General features: G+C 44.0%; 1 protein-coding gene across 4 annotated transcripts in view; it reads left to right on the forward strand.

Moving 5' to 3' along the window:
* LOC310870404 (histone-lysine N-methyltransferase 2C-like) overlaps positions 1 to 21,649 on the forward strand; it is a 95,534-nt gene that overhangs the window by 9,783 nt on the left and 64,102 nt on the right. For all 4 annotated transcript variants that reach the window (XM_083781610.1, XM_083781612.1, XM_083781611.1 and 1 more), the window contains exons 3-9: positions 5,106 to 5,194; positions 10,948 to 11,095; positions 16,886 to 17,113; positions 19,230 to 19,339; positions 19,550 to 19,659; positions 20,224 to 20,386; positions 20,752 to 20,923. In XM_083781610.1, coding sequence (XP_083637736.1) covers positions 5,106 to 5,194; positions 10,948 to 11,095; positions 16,886 to 17,113; positions 19,230 to 19,339; positions 19,550 to 19,659; positions 20,224 to 20,386; positions 20,752 to 20,923 — 1,020 coding nt within the window. The remainder of the gene's footprint in view (positions 1 to 5,105; positions 5,195 to 10,947; positions 11,096 to 16,885; positions 17,114 to 19,229; positions 19,340 to 19,549; positions 19,660 to 20,223; positions 20,387 to 20,751; positions 20,924 to 21,649) is intronic.

Raw genomic sequence — 21,649 nt, forward strand, 5'->3', positions numbered from 1 at the left:
CATTTATGTGTGCCTTTTGAATATGATTCGTTACCAAAGAAAAGTGCCTGCAATTGAAATGGTTTCCTAGGCGCTGTCATCTATGTCTATCCACAATACTGGAAATCTCCAGTATAAAACGCATAAACACATTTATAGAGTTCGACATCGAAGTTGCGTTTTGAACCTAGATGTCTGTAGACACATCTCCCACGGTTGTCATAGGGCATATACCAGTGCTGTGAGGATGCGTGACTCAGTTCTTAGCATAGGCCAGAACTCTAGTCTATAAGGTGATAGGTAAGATTGGTTTATAAGTTGTTACAAAGGAGTGATTTATTTATCCAAAACATTTATTTTCACGATATTTAATTTGGCCAACAGATTATTGCAAAAAGAAAAAAAGAAAAAAATCCATGTTTTCAAGTGCACATCTAGGCTTTCGCTTTCATTTTTATTTATTTATTTGTGGTTGTCAAAATGATTCAAGTCTACTGCAGTGGCAAGTCCTCATACTTCATTCATGCTGTTGAGTTTGAAAAAAATGTTTGCCCATGCAGAGTTCCTTTCTATCATTTTAGGTTTTTAGGGTTGTAACTTGTTCCTTATCTAGACATGGAAGTCATTTGGAGGGAGGGGTTGATTTGGCTTCCAGCCGATAGTGATTTCTCTCTCCAGTGGCACCGAAAATTACCCCCCTGTGCTTCCCACCCCCTGCATCCTCCGCTGCACCCCTGAGACACGCTGCTCTCATTTGGGCTCTGTCTCGCTCCTCACTTAGCACACTCACGATGGATGTTGCTGTTTAATTTGTATCCATGACAATTATCCCCTACACATGGCGCTTCCAAGATTGGGTTAACCGAGCTCCCATTGGAGGGTGCCGACAGTGATAGATGTGTGTGTGTGTGTGTGTGTGTGTGTGTGTGTGTGTGTGCATGTGCGACTGTGCGTGCATGTGCCATGCACACACACACACACACACACACACACACACACACACACGCGCACGTGCGTGTGCAAGCGGCAAGCGCATGCTAGTCTTTGCACATGTGCACACATCCATTCGCCTGTGTGCATACAGGCGTATGGGCGCATATATTGAGGCATGTTTTCTCTGCTGACTGGGCAGTTTCCATGAGATTTGACAAGGGCTACACAGCCTCGGTAATATCTTACTTTTTTGTGCAATATATATTAGTCAGCCTATCTTCAAAGGGATGCAGAACGGGGCATGTGAAGAGAAGGCCATTGTTGCTTGGGGTTTTGTGATGGCACTGTTGGGGACTACTCATCAGGAGGGAGATAATGGTGATTTGGATCAAAGTATGTCCATCCATCATGTGATCAGAAAACAAATAAAATACAGTGGCTCTCTGCCAAGTATTTTGGAATGGTGGGCAATACTGCAGTAGAAGGTTTATTTGTCTGAATTGAAATATTGCCTGTATATTATAAACATGGACTGATGGACAATACCTCACAATTTGACACACGAAGACCGGCTATAAACAATTGATACTACTTGCTAACTCCAGCTTGCTTGTAATATCTGTAAACCATGAAAAAATGGCAATTCTCATTGTATCTGAGTTTTCTTTTTTTTTTTATGTTTTTTTGTGGCTTTCGCCTTTATTTTATACATTTTCTTTACAGAGGGACAGACAGTAGGCTGACAGGAAATGGGGAGAGAGATGGGGGGGGGGGGGGGGGTGACATGCAGTAAAGGCCGTCGTGATCGGGCGTCGCACCCGCGGCACACTGCCAGACTTGGGCTAACGGCCAAGGTACCTGGACCGCTGAGCCACGGCCCAGGCCTGAATCTGAGGTTTTAATCACTTTGGCGAGCATCGGTACATACGTAGACAGCGTTGCACTGAAATTGGTGACCTATTGCATTCTATGACTCCACAGAATCAGATTGCCATGGCAACTAGAAATCCAAAAACCTTCCAATGGACTGACGAGACATTGTTAGCAGAAGACGTGACAACATTATCTCTGAGTTAAATGGACACTGAAGATTTTATTGTGCAATTGTGCATGTTCTTGGAAAGACTTAAATGTCACAGGCTTTCACACTTCTGACAATTTAAAGGGGAGTACCACCCTTTTCAACATTAAACGATGTCATTAACTTACCTTAGAGCAGATTGCACGTATTCGTATGGTGGATGTACTCTTGACCCGCCCTCTAGGCAGCCTCGCACACGCGGTCTAGAATGGTGAATTCCATCCCCGACTGAGACCGGGCGGCTCGTGGATCTAAAATGAAGACGACGTTAAAGCCTTTTCAGCCAATTCAGGTTTATTTGGTTACATGCCATGTCTTGTGTGAAACAAAATATATACCGGTACATGTAATAACCATGTGCCATTATAAACTACTAAGAACATTCTTTCCTTCGCACGGAGGCGAGAGTAAGAAACTCCTCCGTGACAGTAACGTGGCGACCTTTCTAAATGAACGGCCAGAGCCTTCCAATAAGGCGCCAGAGTGTCGGCAGCACGTTGTCACATTCGCTCATCGCATTAATAATTCAAGTATTTACGTCACGGATGATTTCCCTACTTCGGTATGTCCACACAAAAGAATGAATATTCGCTGTCAAAGTAAATCTTAGTAGTTTATATAGTGGCATATGATTATTTCACAAAACATAACTATATATTCAGTTTTACAAAACGTAGCACACACAGCGCTCAAATAAGTCTTCATTTTATATTCAAGCCGCACTGTTTCAGTCGGAGTTTAAATTACCTGTTCTAGACTGCGAGAGGGTGGGCCAAAGAATACATCCACCGTATACTTGAGCACAGAATGGAAGAACCTTTTTCTTATTTCCACACTAACTAAATAAACAAACATTAATAAATAAATATTAAGCTTGGAAAATAAGATTTTTTTTTCACACAGGGCATGCCCATACAGTACATGGGAACATACTGATGATCAGCGGCTCCATATAGTATGGGCGTAAAAGCGCCGTAGGTGTGAGGGTCGCATAGTGGCCTTAACTCAATCGGTGAATTCGGATATGCGCAACCGGGGGCGCACTCGTGTATTACTTTGTATTGCACAGGGCGCTCTGTGTCCGCTATATCCGTCATAACTGCCAGCTGCAGAAGGCTCTCGTTTATGAACATCTACTGTATAATCAGTTTGATGTGATGCAGCCTCTGCCTCAGCTCACAGCTTCACATGGCACCATTCAGAGTATGGGTTTTATGCCATTCAGAGACTATGGGTTTTATGGGTAAGACTCCCATTGGCTTAGAGGCAACCTAGAGACGAGGCAGCCAATCACGAAAAAGTGTCCAGTACGGCCGCTATTAGAGGTAGTAAAAATGTAGTCCAATTTAGCATTAAAAACTGTGCGTCCCCTAGATGCATCAATAGTGAATTGAATGTGTTATTTCTGATTTGAATACGTCGGAGTGATGCATACCTAACATCATCACTGAACTGTAGTTGCAATACCAAAATGATTTCAAAATATTAACTGCAAATCATGCAAATTGAGCCAATGTGAAGTAAAACCTTATTTGAATATTCCAGTAAATAATGATATCCCAACATTTAAACACAATAATTTTACTTATTTATATTGTTATAGTCATTGCCAGATACCAAGAAAGTATTAATCATTCATTTTCACTAGGCCAGTGCCCGTTGGGCACTGGCCTACTTGGAACGATGCAAGTTGGAAATACATGCCCCACCCAGTTATTATGTCTCTGTCCCCTTTATGCCCATATATGGAGTTCTTTGTCAGGCATGCCCAAATATGGAGTCTATGCAGATGTCAGAACATCATTGTGATGTCAGAACAGGCAAACAGGCCATATATGGAGATCTAGGGTTGATCAGGTGTGATCAATTGGCTAATTTGGACCCTGTCCAGAACCTGGGCAGAGGCCTTTGTGCTGTTTCTGGACAACAGTGGGTCCGACCGACTCAAGGCCAGGCACTGCACTCCCTGTGGTGCTGTGGAACGCGTTTGTCGAATTTGAAGTCGGTGGGGAAAACGGTTCTCGAGTTAATGTGGATTACAGACGTACACACAGACGTGGTGCATTATAGATAGCTGATGAGATGTGTGTTTATGAATTATGATGACCGTACGTTTTTTGGTGTCACCTAATAGGCTTGGCCCGTATTCCGGGTTGGAAATCAACTAGCACATGTTTAGCACTGGCACTTCAATTAGACAGTAATGAGTTGTCCTCCCAAGGGGGTGGAGGCTGGAAATGATGAGACTAGCTTGGCAATGTTTTTTTGTCTCTGAAAATAAACACATGTAACTCAAATTTGATGTGTGAGCAAGAATGTGTGAGCAAGAATGAGTCATTGGTAGAAAAACTTACCAATGTGCAAAGTATTGGTGTCAAAAATAATTGATTCAGCAATCACAATTCGGCCGTGCAGCATTGCAATGCAGCAATGTGACATAATCGATATTAATGATATTATTATTATTATTATTATTATTAATTATAATATCATTATAATACTGTAAATAAAATATGTTTATTATATCTGACTGCTTGTATTGACTGATGAAAATGTTGCCATGTTGTGCAGTAATATAGAAAAGTGTGATGTATTTGCAATGCATCGTAGAATTAAATCGAATTTAATCGTTACCTGGTGAATTGCAATGTAATTGAATTGTGAGGGCAGTGCCCAATGCACTGCACACCTCTACAATGAAGACATGTAGCACACCGGCTACACATGCAGCCTACATAACATTTGGAGTTCAAGAAGTGCCCCCAGCCCTCTTGGGAAACATCTGGTTGAATTCCCAATCTTTAAAGCTTCACCTATCAAAGCAGAGAAAGCCCCGTCCCTGGAGTCCAGCACATGCCTGCCTGCCACTACGGGTCCCAGCTTTATACACCCCCATCTGTAGACTCTACCACCGCCACCCTCCTCTATGCTGTCGCCTTGCCCAGCGGCCTGAGTGCCTCCATTAAAAATCAGTGGCAGCTGTGACTATATTTAACTTATTCATGAATACCCCCCTCCCTCTCCCCCTCTATTGCTATCTCTCTCTCGTTTCTTGCTGCTTCTTTGAATGGCTTCTCATCTACCTCCTTTCTGTGTTTCTCCTCTCCCTCAGGGGTCGCACCAGAGGGAGGCTTGTTGTGGACGAGGAGGACAGCATGGACGGGACTGAGATAACAGAGTCCGTAGGCCCTCAGGACACAGGTGAGTCCGCACGGCACTACCTTCCATCCACCATGTTACCACGGGGGTGAACGCTGGCGGGAGAGAGTGAACTCAAAGTTGAACCCGCTGCACATGCAGGCAGCCTCTCACAGGCAGCGCCTCGGAGGGTATTTCAGGAAGAGGCAGAGGAGAGACTCCCCTCCTGGAGAGGGATGGATGAGAGCTTTTTCTTGGCACCCCATGCTTCTACTTCTGGGCTGTAATTGAAAGGGTTTAGCTTGAGCTGTGAAGCTGCAGAGGGGTGTATTTTTCTCCCCCTTCTTTTTTCGCTCCCTCTGCCTCCCTCCCTCTCTCCTCCTCCTCCAGCACTGAGATTGGCATTGAGGTGCAACAGGAAAGAGCCCAAGGCTAATGCCCTCTAAAAGCTTTTTAAAATCCCGTCACTCTCCCCAGACCCATTTATGTGCTTTTTTATGTGTACATCGTGTCACGTGACTGCACCGCCCATTCCCATAGATCTCGGTGCTGTCATGGTGCGGCGGTGGGAATAGAGTGTGTGTGTGTGTGTGTGTGGGGGGTGTCACCAGTGGGCAGCTTTTGTTTTTCTAAGCTCCAGTTTACCTTAGAGCAACTAAGCTTCTTTTTGAGGGATAAAATAACCCATTTAGGCCTGACATCGACATTTTAAAAATGTCTTTTTAAAATGCCTTTTTTTCTGAAAAACCTCATGTTTCTATATCAGTGGTTCTCAATATTTCATGTCAAGGAACCCAACAATTATATGTAATAAGCCTCCGACCCCCATCTGAAAATATGTTGTTCCAGGGGACCTCTCCAGAAGCAAAGATTTTAGTTAAAAACTGAAACTCTGAAAGAATATTCAAAGATTTGAGGCACATTTTCACGATTTTTCAAAAATAGCAGACCTACAAGCTTGTAGATCTGCTGTTTTTCAATAGCTAAAGTATAACATAGGCCTAATGCTTAAAACACCAAAAGGGGTTCCCGCCCAGAATGGGATAATCCAACAATAGATACTGTATTGAATACAGAACTGAATACAGTCTTGCAGTCTACAGCCCAGGACAATAATCGAGGAACTGCTTTATGAAGGCCTCTGCAAGGGTTTCCTCAAATACTGGGAAGAACTTTGTCACGTATAATTGTTGATTTAACCCCTAATATTCACAGTATGGTGGCATGTTTATTAAATGTTCATAAACACCAAATCAAAACCGAAAGCCACAGATGTATGCCATAATCCAGACTTCAGATTGCCAAAGCACCTAGCTTGCCTTGAAAACGCTGCGTTCGAATACCGTGTAAATGGCAGGCTTTGTTGGTCCATCAATTACTTTTAGGAATCCGTGTTTAGGAGTTAGGACCTAAACACACGAAACACAACAACATAATGGAATAGAAATGCTCAAAATAATTTGGTTATGGTATATAAACTAAAGTTCAGGTTGTATACCATAACCAAATTATTTTGAGCATTTCAATTCCCCATTTTCAAACACTGCACGTGCTCACTGTAGCCTACTATGAGCTGTTATTCCTGTCTGCCAGACAGTGCCCACACACACATATTCCCTATGCTGTGGTGGTGATAGTTTGAGCTGCCGAGCTGACAAGAATGCTGAGCGAGTTCTAAATTTGGGTGTATTTTACTCAAGGGAAAGATGACGGCAACGAACACACTGGAAGACTTTTAAAATCCAACGAAGTGACTGTGAAAAATCTTGGAAGCACACATAAGACTGACTTACCACTGGAAGACTTTTAAAATCCATCAAACTGACTGTGAAAAATCTTGGAAGCACACATAAGACTGACTTACCTATAGGTTAGTCATTATTCCTGGGATCCATTCACTTGTCCATCGTTAACCAACTCAAACTACAGGATCAGAGATGTCTCCAAACTCCAGTAGAATCCAAAGGATCTTCAGTAGAATTGGAATTTGCAAATTTCACATGATACGCACCCGTAGTTGTTGGCCCAATTTCAGTCCAGTGAATAAAGAAAGAGTGAATGGAACCTCTCCTGGGAACTTAAAAAATCACACCAGTGTGAACCGAGTGGTGCAACTCCCGTCTATTGGTTCTCTGTATCATTCCAATTTGTATCGTCCAATTTCTTCTCTGTATCGTTCCAATTTCTTCTCTGTATCGTTCCAATTTCTTCTCTGTATCTCTGGTGCCCCCTACTGGTATAAATATGTAACATACTCGTGCTCACTTATACATACATACATACATACAGGTACACACACAGGTACACGGACGTAGGAGTGGTTGCACCACTCAAAAAAGATATATAAATAAATAACATCATAACCAAATATCTATTCACCCAAAGACCACAGGCAGGGTTAAAAATATATAAAATGTATTATACATGCTAGATAAAATATTGTCCTCCCCCAATTTTATTCTGGTGAGTATTTTGCACAATACATTGTGGTCTAAGACGGGCTCCTTATTACGTGCATGGGTGATGTTTTTTCTGCCTCCATTGTTATTGCTGTTATGTGCCTCTGGGTCCCCTGTGGGTTTACTGTAATCAGTGCTTGCGCATATGGTCCCCATATTTTTACCATCCATCTCGCTAACAAAGGCTGTGTTTTTGACCTGAAGCGAACTGAAACTAACACCAGGCAATATGTCTTAAAAGTCATATTACAATATATGAAAAGCAATCTTTCTTTTCTTATCTTATATTGATCGCCATCAAATGTTCTGCGTCTCAAAATGATAACTGCATATATTAATAGAACATGAGATAGAGGCAATGCTGAAAGCTTTTGTCCTGAAAGAAACTTCAACGTCTTCACCATGGAGGTTGTGGCTTCGAGTCCACCGTTGGTGCAACCGGCTTTGTCGGGTACTATCTACGAACACAAATGGCCTGTGTTCGTGGGCGAGAAGCCAGGCGGGCAGGGTGATAACATCTAATCCTACGGGCTGGGGCGGCACATGTCAGTGGGGAGTGTTAGGCGGGAGGAGCAGGACGAAGGCTCTACGTCCTCCTGGTCGGAGCTCCTCACTGGCAGGTGAGCCAGTAGGATACAACAGCAGTGACCAAACAGAAATGTGTGTGTGGGGAAGAATCAATTGGCGTAACAACTAAATTGGGGAGAAAAAGGGGAGAAAAAAAACCCTAAAGATATTCACCTCTCATACAATACAGCATCTCATTTATAGGAAACCTACTGAATATAGTTATATATCATGACCACCAAAGCGTGACCAGTAAATAAACCACACTTTCCACGCATGCACTCTGCACATGTACACGCATGGTGTATCTCCAGGATGGGGCACAATTATTTTATCACTTTTAGTTTTAATAGTAGCCCTAGTGACTGCACCTTTCAATATAATATAATACAACAGTGGTTCTCAACATTTCTAATTTCAAGGACCCTATATCTCAGTGGCAAATGGAACCCCACTTTGAGAACTACTGGAAAATAATTGGTGGGGCGCAGCATTGATCTAAAATTCTAAATGAAAGAGTGTACAGTGTGATGTCTTTCCGTAGCAACATTTGCATCTCGCGAGTGGCTAGCGCCTTCTGTAGGAGGGGGGGGGCATATGGACGTTTCTACTCTTGCCACAATGTTATGCTGTGTTCACACAGGCAGATGCAAAAGATACAAAGATGCAAAGCTACACTAGTACACTGAGTCACAGACAGTGTATTTGTAGTCGTTAACCCATTTTGGGCGGGAACCCCTTTAGGTGTTAGCATTATGTTATATGCTTTAGCTATTTTTTTTAAATCGAAGAACCACTGACATAGAAAACTGTCGGGATGTAGAAGACATTTTTAGAATCTGATCTCAGGTCATAATGGGTTCTAAGCAGCAGGAAGTCGTTTAGCAGCAGGAGGACGTTTGTTAGCAGCTCAACCATTGAAACGACAACAAACGTCATAAAATTAATTCCTCACCACCTGCTGCAGGTTCCAGTGTTGTTCAAGTGACAGATGCATGGTTTACATACATATTGTAAATCTGGTCACGTGGTTTAGTGACTAGCACTTTGACAGCTGAGCAGACCGTAACTTTCCCTTTCAGTTCAAAAGTGTCGTCATGGTAGCTTGTTTACAACTGAAATGGACTTCCTGTGCTCTAACTTCCTCTTCAAAATAACAGTCACGTCACTCATGTAATGATTAGTCAGCACTAGTTTTATTTCTAAGTATACTTACAGGACGTTAACATCTCATTTGAGTGCCTTTTGAGTCAGGATTCTCTACATAACTGTCTCAACTGTTGGTACGCAAATGCTCCTTTTGATCTACCGCGCAGAAAACATTTATTTTATAATTTTTATTTTATGATCAGTACTTTATTTGGATTTTTTACAAATACAGAAAACAGAAAAAAACAAACAAGCTACAACAACATAATACGTATGCATGGACATTATGTATGAACACAGAAACATAATATAATACAAGGATAGACAAGATAAACTAATACAAATAAATCTAATTTAATCTAATTTAAATTAGTTTACACGACCAAACACGAAGCATCATCAACCGTATCATATGTATACTAATACAGTAAACAATCAAAAGGGCATTGCCTGACCATGGATCACATCAAGGACCTGCAACATGACTGAGGAACACGTTCCACTTCGAATCATATTTATCCAACTGATTATTCATCTTAAAAGGATAACCTCTCCAAAGCAGCCACAATACCAAGCCGAGTGAACCATACATGTGCTGGAGGTAAATCACACAGCAAACATTTTGACGACGCATGCGCACTGGCGTACCAGTTATGTGCAGGGCTGGTTATGTATGAACAAGGATAGGGTGATAAACAAGCGCTGTCCGTTGTGTATATGCCTCCCCTCCTCCCTTTTTAACCTCACAGCCGTGGTTAGATGTTCTGTTGTAAATAGCAGACGTAACAAGCTCACACTCGGAACGCGTCACCTCCGCAACACGTTGTGAGCTTGCAGATTGGCTATTTCTGCAAGCGGAAATATGTGTGTGCACGCACACGCGCGCACACACACACACACACACACACACACACACACACACACACACACACACACACACACACACACACACACACACACACACACACACACACACACACACACACACACACACACACACACACACGTCTTACTTTACCTGGGTTAGCTTGTGTGTTGTAGCTGAAATTTGACATTAGAATCCCTTGGTGATATAACATTGGCGCGCAACGTGATAAAAACTAGTGGGTTGTTGTTGCAACTTGCTGGCTGCAATGCTATCCCATTGGCTGAGAGGTCGGCTAGAGGCAAAAAGTGTCTGGTCGCCTAGAGACGAGGCAGCCAATCAGGACGATAGGTGGCCACTACCAACTGGAGAGAAAATAGACCAGCTCTGCTTCACAGCTGGTAAAAAATAAGAAACGGCATCACAAACAGCTATTTACTACAGTATAAACCCTATACGGTATCCTGCAGTATGCAGAAACAAATACACACAATCAGTGTGTACAATTAGTGTCGTTACGGTATGAACAGAAATTTGAAATGTAATTGAACCATAACCGCAAGCACGGGAGCAGCGCATGTCCGACCGCTGTTTCCGCATGTCCGACCTTTGGTGTGTCAGATCTGCGTGTGCATCCCAAATTCTTATCACCAATTAATCATAGTCCATTAATTGTTAAAATTCCTGTTCTGAACAGTGGAGGTAAAATGGGGGTGGGGGGCTGGGGCTTATTAATTGTGATGAATTTTGAATTTTTTATCCTCCCCGACCATCAGAGACACCAACCCAACCAGTGGAGATGGTAGAGTTGGGAAATAGCGAGGAACAAGAAGAAGACAAGCCCTCTTCCCCTCTGGTCCAGAGCCCTCCAGCCGGGGAATCGGCAGGACCATCTGTCCAAGCGAGCAGAGAAGTCAAAAGCAGGTTAGTGAGCTACTGAACTTGGCCTGAACCAGATTTGGTGAAGCAGTGTGAATGAATAGATGCAGGCACGGTACTCTTTGTGTTGTTGAAGCTGCGTTTTACATGGACATACAGTACGGAATAAGCACATTATCGTGCTTATTTGTGTTTCCATGTCTTGGGACGTGTTGGAAGCCTAACTTGCTTCTTTCATGCATGATGCAGCCCGTTTGTGTCAACAAAATGGAGTCATCAGCTGGTAGCAGTAGCGCACACTTCCCAGGTGCCACTCTGTTAAAGGTTGTAATCAATCTCCCGTCCTGACTTGCGCTATCGACGGTGGTGATGGAGGGCAGGACGGCAGCATCTCCAGGGATCTTATTAACAGGGCCATCTCCTCCCTTAGAAACCTGATAAATATTTACTGCCTGCTTTATTTCTCTCAACTTTCCAGCGCCTCATGCCGTCTTTGCTCTCATTCGCTGGCCCCGCTCCATAGCAAGCGCCAATGGCTAGTTTGGAATGGGTGCAGAGCACTAGCAGACTGATGGATTGATTCATTGATTGATTGAAGTATGTGCCCAGGCTGCTTTGCCTTGTTTACCGTTAGTACTTTGGCAGGTGTTTTTTGATGGCTGCCGAGCAGCAAAATGACAATTTGTATTCCTATGTTATGTACGTGCTGACAGTTTTGTAAACCAAGGACACAAATGAAAGCATTATGCCTGTATGTATGGTCGCAATGCCCATTTTGGGCGGGAACCCCTTTTGGTGTTTTAATTATGTTATAATTTAGCTATTGAAAAATAGCAGATCTACAAGCTCATAGCGCGCCACCGAGTGGCGCGCTACGAGCTTGTAGGTCTGCTATTTTTGAAAAATCGTGAAATTATTTATTTCAGAAAAGGATTTAGAAGATTTATTTTTTTAATTTTGAGGTCAGGCCTAAATGGGTTAAATACAAGATATAGAATATCTATCTATAAATGCAATGTCTCGATGTGCGTACGTATGTACGGCTGTAATCCACGTAACTCGAGAACCGTTCGCCCCACCGACTTCAAATTCGACACACGCGTTCCACACCCCATGCCCGACACAGAACTCCATACATAGGAATAAAGGGACACAGAGAGACGCATCCGGAAAATCTCCATATATGGGCATAAAAGGGACACAGACAGATGGGTGGAACGGGTACTCTGACACGTCGGGTACAACGGATATCTCCAACTTCCATCGTTACCTACACCGGTGCTCTACAGCCGAGCACCGGTCTAGTACATTTAATATACATCATGCGTCTTCAATTTACAATATATGAATGAGCACTTTGGAAAGTGTTGTTGTATTATTTTTTTGATACTCCCATTACCCTATTTTTTTGTGACTGAAACGTCTCTGCCAGTGAGCTACTGTACACACCGGTGCTGGAGAATCACACTCATTGCACACACCAATAGTGTCAGATTCACTCGTATTAGTTGTTAACCAATCGGGTTAGTCATTAAATTCACTGCCGAAGTAAATCATTAAATAATTCAGTTTTGTGTTACCTTTTAAGTAGTCACAGAATATTTATCTCCACTATGATCGATCCCCTGACCGTTGATAATCACAGAGCCTTTCGCTGTGCGTTAGCGAAATCTTTATTTATTTCATTGTATTTCTTCAAACCGTCCATGCGTTCCTTTTGTTTTGGTCCGTCGTAACTCATAAATGCGGGACACGGAAGTGGAACGCTACAGGAGCGGAGTTAAAGGCATTCGAGAAACTCCTGTAACGTGGGAGTGGATGTGAGCTGAATTACTGTGGTTACAATGAATGAGGCTCAGGCAACAAACAAACTCCTGCAATGCTACAAAGAACTAAATGAGGAATTTAAAGTAACTCAAATTAATATGACTCCCATGTTCATTTAGTGAAGTATCAGTCAGTGATTCAAGAAGCTACTGCCCTTGTGACATCTCTGTCTTAATCAGTTGAGTGCTTCAGCCATAAACATTTTACCCGTGCCGCTGGCCAGCAAGACACCATAGGCATTAGTGATGCGTAGCCTGGCTCGTAGCCCGCTGGTCCCGCCGGGCAAACCACGGGGCGGGCGGATTATAGATTACGACGCAATTATCGCTGGGTTGGCGAGGTGGGTCAAACAACCCACCCAAAAGAATCCTAATACCTTCTCTCTCTCTTATTCTGTCTGAGTCTGTCATTCCATTTCTCCTCCTCATGTCTCTCGCTCCTCCTGGAATTATCTGATCTTGTGCTCAATGTGTTGCTTAGTTTATCAATTAGGATCATGCACTAGTAGTCTATAACCCCTCTGCGTGGGGACGATCATTTCATTGTGGATTAGCCTATATGCCTACTAGGCCTACAATATGGCGTTGGAATTTGAAACGGCAATCGGATTGAAAATGATCTTGGATTTCGACATGGACTGCAGTGAGTAGGCTCCAATGGAAATTATGAATGCTATGCTGCGTGGATGTAGGCTAGTATGAACTGTTGTTAAAAAATTGGTCCACAACACACTCTCTCTCTCTCTCACACACACACGTTCTCTCTCGCTCTCTACAAGACTTGCTTGTGTGTTGAAAATCCCGCTTTTGGCGGGTCGTGGGACGGGCGAGTCGTTGATTCATAGATTGTTTTACAGGGCGGGTTGGACCCCCGTCACGGGGTGGGGCAGGCAGGTTATGAAAAAAAACCTGACACGCACATCACTAATAGGCATACAATTACAACACTGCTGCGCTGTGGGCTTCAATGTATTCGTGCTGGTTTGCTTTGTGTCAAGGAAAACAATGAAAAAGTGTTCTCCGCCAATGCCTAACAGCATATTTGGCTGTTGCTATTGTTTTGAGCTTCCTACCCATGTGGTACATGGGGTACATTGGGTAAATGGGGTACAAGGGGTAACTGGTTGCTCCATGTCTCCCCACTATATCAGACCCCTAGGTCATTAAGGGGACACTCCGCTAATCTTATTCAAGGGACAGGTCTTCATTTTTGGAAGTTTTTCTCCAGAGAGGGGACGGGGAACATAGGATCCCACTTCAACAGACCTGTTAGACTGGGATCCTATAGGGAAACACTTAATTCTATGGGGGGACACGGAGCCCCCCAGCTACCCTGGGGGCACCTTCTATGGGGGGGACACGGAGCCCCCCAGCTACCCTGGGGGCACCTTCTATGGGGGGGACACAGAGCCCCCCAGCTACCCTGGGGGCACCTTCTATGGGGGGACACACGGAGTCCCCCAGCTACCCTGGGGGCACCTTCTATGGAGGGACACGGAGCCCCCCAGCTACCCTGGGGGCACCTTCTATGGGGGGGACACGGAGCCCCCCAGCTACCCTGGGGGCACCTTCTATGGGGGGGACACGGCGCCCCCCAGCTACCCTGGGGGCACCTTCTATTGGGGGACACGGCGCCCCCCAGCTACCCTGGGGGCACCTTGGGTAGGAAGCTCAAAACAAGAGTCGATAGCAACAGCAGAATAAACTAGTTACTAGTATTTTAATAGATTATTGAATGATATTTAGTATTAATGGAAAGGGGGTGGGAGTATGCTTCTTCTCACTCCTTTTGAATATGCTTTTTTATTATTTTGGTGCTGCATGTTATTATGATGTTTTTGTTTATATCGTTTTTAAAATTGCTTTATTCAAATAAACATTTCGCATTGGCAGAGAAGAGTTGTCTCATTTTTCATGGGTGCAATCCACATACTCGGCTGCAATGCTAATCACCCAAATGCACGTTCCTTACAAATGGGGAACCATTTAAAAGGGAAACTAGAAAAATGTGCTAATAGGATCATTCATCATAATGTGGACCAGCAATGATTGTCATGACCAGTAGGGATGCACCGATCCGGCTTTTTGGCATTCGATACCGATTTCGATACATGGGGGTCCAGTATCTGCCGATACAGAGTACCGATCCGATACCCTATGTCTAATGTATAATGTAATGTATTTAATACATTATTATATATATTATATTATATATAATAATATAATATATCATTAACACGTGGATTAATAATATTGGTCAACCACGGCGATTTCTGAGGGTTTAACATTCTAAGTACAAATAAAAGCTGTGCAGTATTATGCACTTTCATAGTTTTTATTGATTTAATACGCAGATTACGTCTTTGGCCACTAGGGGGTTTTATTATTATTATGCCTATAATTATTATTTTTGGTTTATAATCCATAGTTACTATGCATAATAATATTATGCCTATAATTATTATAATTATTATTATTTTAGGTTTATAATCCATAGTTACTATGTATAATATTATTATTATTATTATACATAGTAACTATGGATTATAAACCAGCTAGGCCTACACATAAAAGGAAAGTTGTAAAGCACAACCACAATTTAATTTATTTCTGACGATAGTCAACCACATCATTTTGGTTTCTATTCCTTTTATAACTCTAGTTAATGTTCTATTCAGATATTATTCAATGCATCATTGCCAGCATTAGCCCCATATGTTCCCTCTCCCTATGCACATTCTGTAGCTACTGTGGGCCAGCATACTCAAACTACTATTATTATTTTAATATTCGGAATCCCCGCACGCACGCACGCACGCACGCACACGCACACGCACACACACACACACACACACACACACACACACACGATCCCTTTGCTGCAACGTTAGCTTGCTAGCCTAGCAATGTTGTGTAGGTAGGCTACTGTTGATAGCTTTAGCAGCTATCGCTAACATGAGGAACGGCAACAACAAGTAGGATGTAATTGAATGGGGGCTTTGGCAACTGTCTTCTTTGGCTCTCCGTGTTCATCGGATTCTTTATCTTACATAAAGAAATACGAGCGACCTGCTAAAAAAGTTAAGAACACAGCGGGGGGACACCCGGGACAGAAGTGACAGAACGAGACAGACTAGTGTAGTGCACAGTGACTGAGCGCAGCCCGAGCCCCTCCTCTCCCTCGAGGATCAGGAGGGAGAGGGCTGAGGGAGCGAGGGGGCTGTTTGACTGTGTGTGCGCACGGGAAGGAGCATGTCTCACGTTCCAACGGGAGAACGGAGCGGCATCTGACTGGATCGGATAATGGATCGGCCCATTGCCACCGATTCCCGATCTAGAATTTTAGCCTGGATCGGCGCCGATCTCCGATACGAGTATCGGATCGGCGCATCCCTAATGACCAGTTCATGATTTGCAGCATTTTGTTCAAAACGGGCCACTCTCCAATATGATCTGACCGATCCATGTTCTTCCTTGGCCTCCAAGTTTCACGCTGATCGGTCCAGCGGCGCCAGAGATTAGCTCACAGAAATCTGCTTCTTATAGCGTCACCATCTGGCCGAAAGATATAGGCTGTCATTTATTCCTTGGCCTAGTGGGGATTTCACAGTAATGTGATGCTGCATGCTCATGATTTGAGGCATTTTGTTCAAAACGGGTCACGCCTGCAAACGTTAGAATCCAATATTTGTCAATCAGGATGTAATATGAAAAGTCGGACATAGAGGTAATGTGAGGTCATTTGTGCCGATTAGCCGATTGGACATCTGGCACTTCTGGCCTTTTTGGGTAAATATTCTTGCCATTGAATGAGTTAATAATATACATATACAGTATATACTGTAAATCACTTTAAATTATAGCCATATCGGATATATCACTTAGTATTTATTTTTTCTTCACATCGTGCATCCCTAGACATAATTCACTGTGACATGCATGGCACTGTAACAAGTCACCAGTAGGTATAGTATGTATAATTAAAGATCCCTCCCTCGCTCTGTTTCAGCGAGTGTCTGTGTGCCTTCTGTTACTGCGGCGGCCGCAGCCTGCTGGGTCAGGGGGATCTGCAAGTGTTCGACATCAGGCCCGAGCTTGGCCCTCTCCTCAGCCACACGGCCAAAGGAGATTCACCGAGCAACAGCAAGGCCGCCGACGACAGCGGCGGCGGTGACAAAACCACTCAGCCAAATGTGGCCGAAGACGAGGCCACCTCAGGACAGAGGGGCAAGCTAAAGTAAGTGAGGCTGGCTTCTTGTGCTACCTTGGCGGTCGGGTGGAGTCGTGGCCGTCGGCGATGGCCTGGATCAGTACAATCATTTGCGATAGCCTCTGTGGTCAGTTAATAAGCTGCATGAAATCAGCTTGCTCAGCGGCACTGCTTTGATGTCCTTGGCTTAATGCTTATTGCGTTTATATTCTGCCTCCTCATATAGGCAGGGCATAGGATAAGATACGCTAAGATGAACCTTTATTTGATCCCCATGGGGAAATCCAGGTGTCAAGTGTACATAGGGAAATTAACAATGAACTGAAATGTAAATGGAATGGGAAGTGTTAAACTGGTTTTAATTTAGAAAATACTCGACAGTGTTCTGCACGATGCATAGTGTTAGATGATGAATGAATGCACGTTATGCTTGTATCATTTAAAATCTGAATTGAATGTGAGAATATTTTTGGACACAAATATTTTGATGTATTTAGATTTTGTAACTTTGATGTTACAGAAATATTACTTTACAGGATTATGGAGTTTTTGTCTTGATACTTTGCTTGTCTGAATCAAGGTGCCTGAAATCAGTTTTCGATGAAAAATGACAATAAGACAAACACAATGACAAAAATAAATAGCTTCCAGTTAATCATGCTTTATTCAAAAGAATTCGAAAGGCAGCCCATTGATCAATTGTCAAGTAAAATCGTTTTTAACCGTTTTAATCGTTTTAATATGAGGATGTGCCTTCACTTAAAACTCTTTCCCTCAATACTTAAGAACCAATATAAAAAGAAAACATCCATAATAGATGACATTCCTGTTCCAGTACCCATTTACCAGGTTCTTTTCATAGACCGCTTCACTCAGGCCAATTTGCAACATCATTTCAAACTCCCACTTCATTTTAGATTGTGCTAATGTGTGATTTTCTTTCTCCTTAGGGCTCCATAGATTAATTCTTAACTCTCAAGGGCTAAATGTATCACAACTTTCCTTGCCGTTGAATTAACGCCCACACACACATTCACAGGCCGGCATTTCCACTCTGCACTGGCTAAATGGCTGCCCTGACTTAACAGGCCACATTAGCTATCTACACTTGGAGGCTAAATTAGCAGCTAAATTATCATTTTGCCTTAGCAGCCTTATCCCTGCTGTGGTCCCCAGGCCCAGGAAAGCCACATAGGGCAGAGGGTGTGTGTGTGTGTGTGTGTGTGTGTGTGTGTGTGTGTGTGTGTGTGTGAGGGTGTGTGTGTGTGTGTGTGTGTGTGTGTGTGTGTGTGTGTGCGTGTGCGTGTGTGCGTGCTGCACCACACCGTGCCAACAAAAGGACCCTCCCTGGACTCCTTTTGGACAGCAGCCTAATTTGTTTCAGTTCTTTGGAGCCAATAGAGCATCTCCCTGGGGTTCCAGTGACGTAATGTGCAGTGACAGCAGTACAGGTCTGGCAGCGTGCCAAGCCAACCAGTCATTGTTGTGTTGGAACTTTGTGATTGGTCACTGAGGCCGGCCCTTGACTGTGTCATACAGAGAAATAGAAAGTATGTATGGGGGGGGGGGGAGGGGGTGTCCAGAAGTAGAGAGATGATTACAGGAGGGCTCAGGAAGAGGAGAAGTAAGGGGGTGGGAGTTGCTGTTAAAACTAATATAGCTGTTTTAAAAAGGCTGCAATTGACAGCCATGACGAGGCCATATGTCACCACGACACCGTCGTGGTCTCAGGAGCTGGTCTCTTGGTTTTGGCCGTTGGTTTGTTTACTGGAAGCAGAGTTCTTTTTAAATGCAAATTTTTCCCCTCCGCATTTTCCGCATTGCTCTGCAGCTCGGCAGCGCAAGCCAGAGCCTCAGAGAAACACTTCCTTTTCAGCAGAGTTTATGAGACAGAACAGCCAGCCTCTTGTGTGTATGCCAAATAAGATGGCCTTCCTCCTCCTCCAATCATCTTTCTGTACGCTCTTACCATTCTCCCCACCCGCCCCACTCACTCTGTTATCATATCTCATCGTTGTAAAATGACATGAGCGCATGTCATGTCATGGTTCTCTCATTTACTTTCATCCTGTCATGTTTTCTTGGCTCCTCTGTGTCTGGTTTCCGTCGATGACCTCCTTTTCTTGATTCTTCTTTGTTGCAGTGGGTCTGAGAGTCATGGGGAAGAGCCAGACCCAGCCAGTCGGTTCTGGGATGAGCTTTCTCATGTCGGCCTCCCTCAAGACCTTGACGTCCAGTCTCTTTTTGAGTCAGGTAAGGGCCGCAGATTTTTCAAATAGTTCACAGTTTTGAGGACGCTTGGCTCCTTCCATGGAATATTTGTAAATGTGTGTTTGCCGTGAAAGTTCGTATATAATATACCGATTTGTCATTATGCGTTTATTGCAGATAATCACACATTTGTCTGTGATGTTTAATTCCAGTTCTTGGCCATGACCGCTTCTTTTTGTCTTGTAATTGCAGGGCAATGCTGGGCGCATCAGAGTTGCGCGTTGTGGTCTGAGGGTGTGTGTGAGGGCGAGGGACAATCGTTGCTTAACGTGGACAGAGCCATTGACTCAGGGAGCACAAAGGTGAGTCAGGGGAGTACATCCACGGGCTAATAGGAGTTAACATGGTCTGTAATGTTTTGGGGCAGCAGGGAGGGTCTGCTTCAGCGATGCAGAGAAAAGCTGATGGATCAGGCTAGCTGGTAAAGGTCGGCCCTGGCAGCGTGGATCTCTCAGCTGTGAAATGGAAAAGGTCACGCCACTCAACGGGGGCTGTGCTCTCATGGCAGCTTAGCTCCTAGTGTTAACAGCGGCACAGCTCACAGCTCCCTGATTGTGTTTGCACCCCCTGGTCTGCACAACCATCAGCAAGTCTTCTACTTAATCTCCAGAGTGGCTATTAAGAGTGCGCTTGTAGAACTGAGCAAGTTTGAAGGCAAAGATGCCCTCATGAGGGTCTAGAGAGCATTGCCTTCAGTACGCTCCAATGTAACAGTAATATATAATAATAATAACAGAGTCAAGCATATAAGCAATGCCCTTTACGTGAACTGTGCCCTGGCTTTTGAACTGGATGAAACTTTCAAAGATTCAAAACAGAATGCTTCATTTAATTTCAAATTCCTCTTTCAATTTGTCTCCCTATAGCACTGTGCATACTGTAAGCGCCTTGGAGCATCCATTAAGTGCTGTGCTGACGGATGTACTCAACTCTACCATTTCCCCTGTGCGGGGGCAGCGGGGACTTTTCAGGATGTCAGGAGTGTCTCCCTCCTCTGTCCAGAACACATTGAATTGGCCATTCACAGATGTAAGTCCACTAGAATTGAATACACTTAATTCCTTTGAATATTTCACAAATAAATGGCTAATGTAGTAATTTTAAATTAAAAGCAGTGAGACTGTGTTATATTGGCTCAACGGCATGATGACCAAATGTTTCCAATAGAGCTTTTCACGGTCACAATTAAATGACAGACCCTAACTCTAATTTGTTCCCCTGACACGATTGTATTATGTTTTTCTAAATGACGGAACCAAACCGAAATTGGGTTTGAGATCCGAATGGACCAGGATTTTTTTTAAAGACTGATCAGGCTAGGCCGGAGTACCTTCGGTGGACCCGTGAAGATACATAGTTGCCATCTTATTTTAAACTATTCTCCCTCTGTTCAGTTGCAGATGATGTTAACTGCGCGCTGTGTGATAGCCCGGGTGACATCATGGACCAGCTATTCTGCACCAGCTGTGGTCAGCATTACCATGGGATGTGCCTGGATATGGCCGTGACCCCTCTAAGAAGGGCAGGGTGGCAGTGCCCTGAGTGCAAAATCTGCCAGACGTGCAAGTGAGTCACCTTGGCCTGTACCGGCCCACTCAATCTGCCCTAATCCTAATCCCCAACACTAAAAGATGTTGCCCGCTCATAGGTTGTCTATTACCTTCACTCCCCTTCCTACTCCTTCTCTGCGGCCGCCAGGCATGGAGCAGACCTGTCAGTTTGTTTACCTCCTCTGTGGTTTGTGGAGAGCAAACCGGATGGTATGCCCTGAAGCTCAGTGCTCTAATACTTTGACCCTCTATAAACAACACGGCTGCTACAGCTATACCAGCCTGGAGACATCCACTATAGCCTGCTCCCTACTCCAAGGCCAAACAGGCCTAGCAAGTGCTCATTATGCAATTCTCACATTTCCCCCCCCTGCATAACATTATTTTATTTTGTGTCGATAATAAAAAGAAGCATATACTGTATATTCTGAGCTGCTCGTCATTCGGATGTGGCTGAACACATTGCCAACGCCCCCACATGATTGTAGTCCCCGTCACTGCCAACCCATACCTGTTGGTCTTGGGGAGGCTGTAGACAAGCACGTCTCCTCAAATATACATGCAGTCACCTTGTTTTCACCTGACAGTGAGGAGTTTCACCGGGAGGAAGTAAGCGTCCGTCCACTCCAGTGGCACATACTATGCCTCTAATGGTGTAAGCACACTTAAGCCGCAAGAAACGCCTATCCCAGGCATCTCTTCTGGGTTCTTAAACAGCTGGTGGATGGAAATTACGCTGCAA

This window comes from Protomyctophum parallelum, assembly GCF_964188405.1.
Source record: "Protomyctophum parallelum genome assembly, chromosome: 14".
Classification (NCBI taxonomy): Eukaryota; Metazoa; Chordata; class Actinopteri; order Myctophiformes; family Myctophidae; genus Protomyctophum; species Protomyctophum parallelum.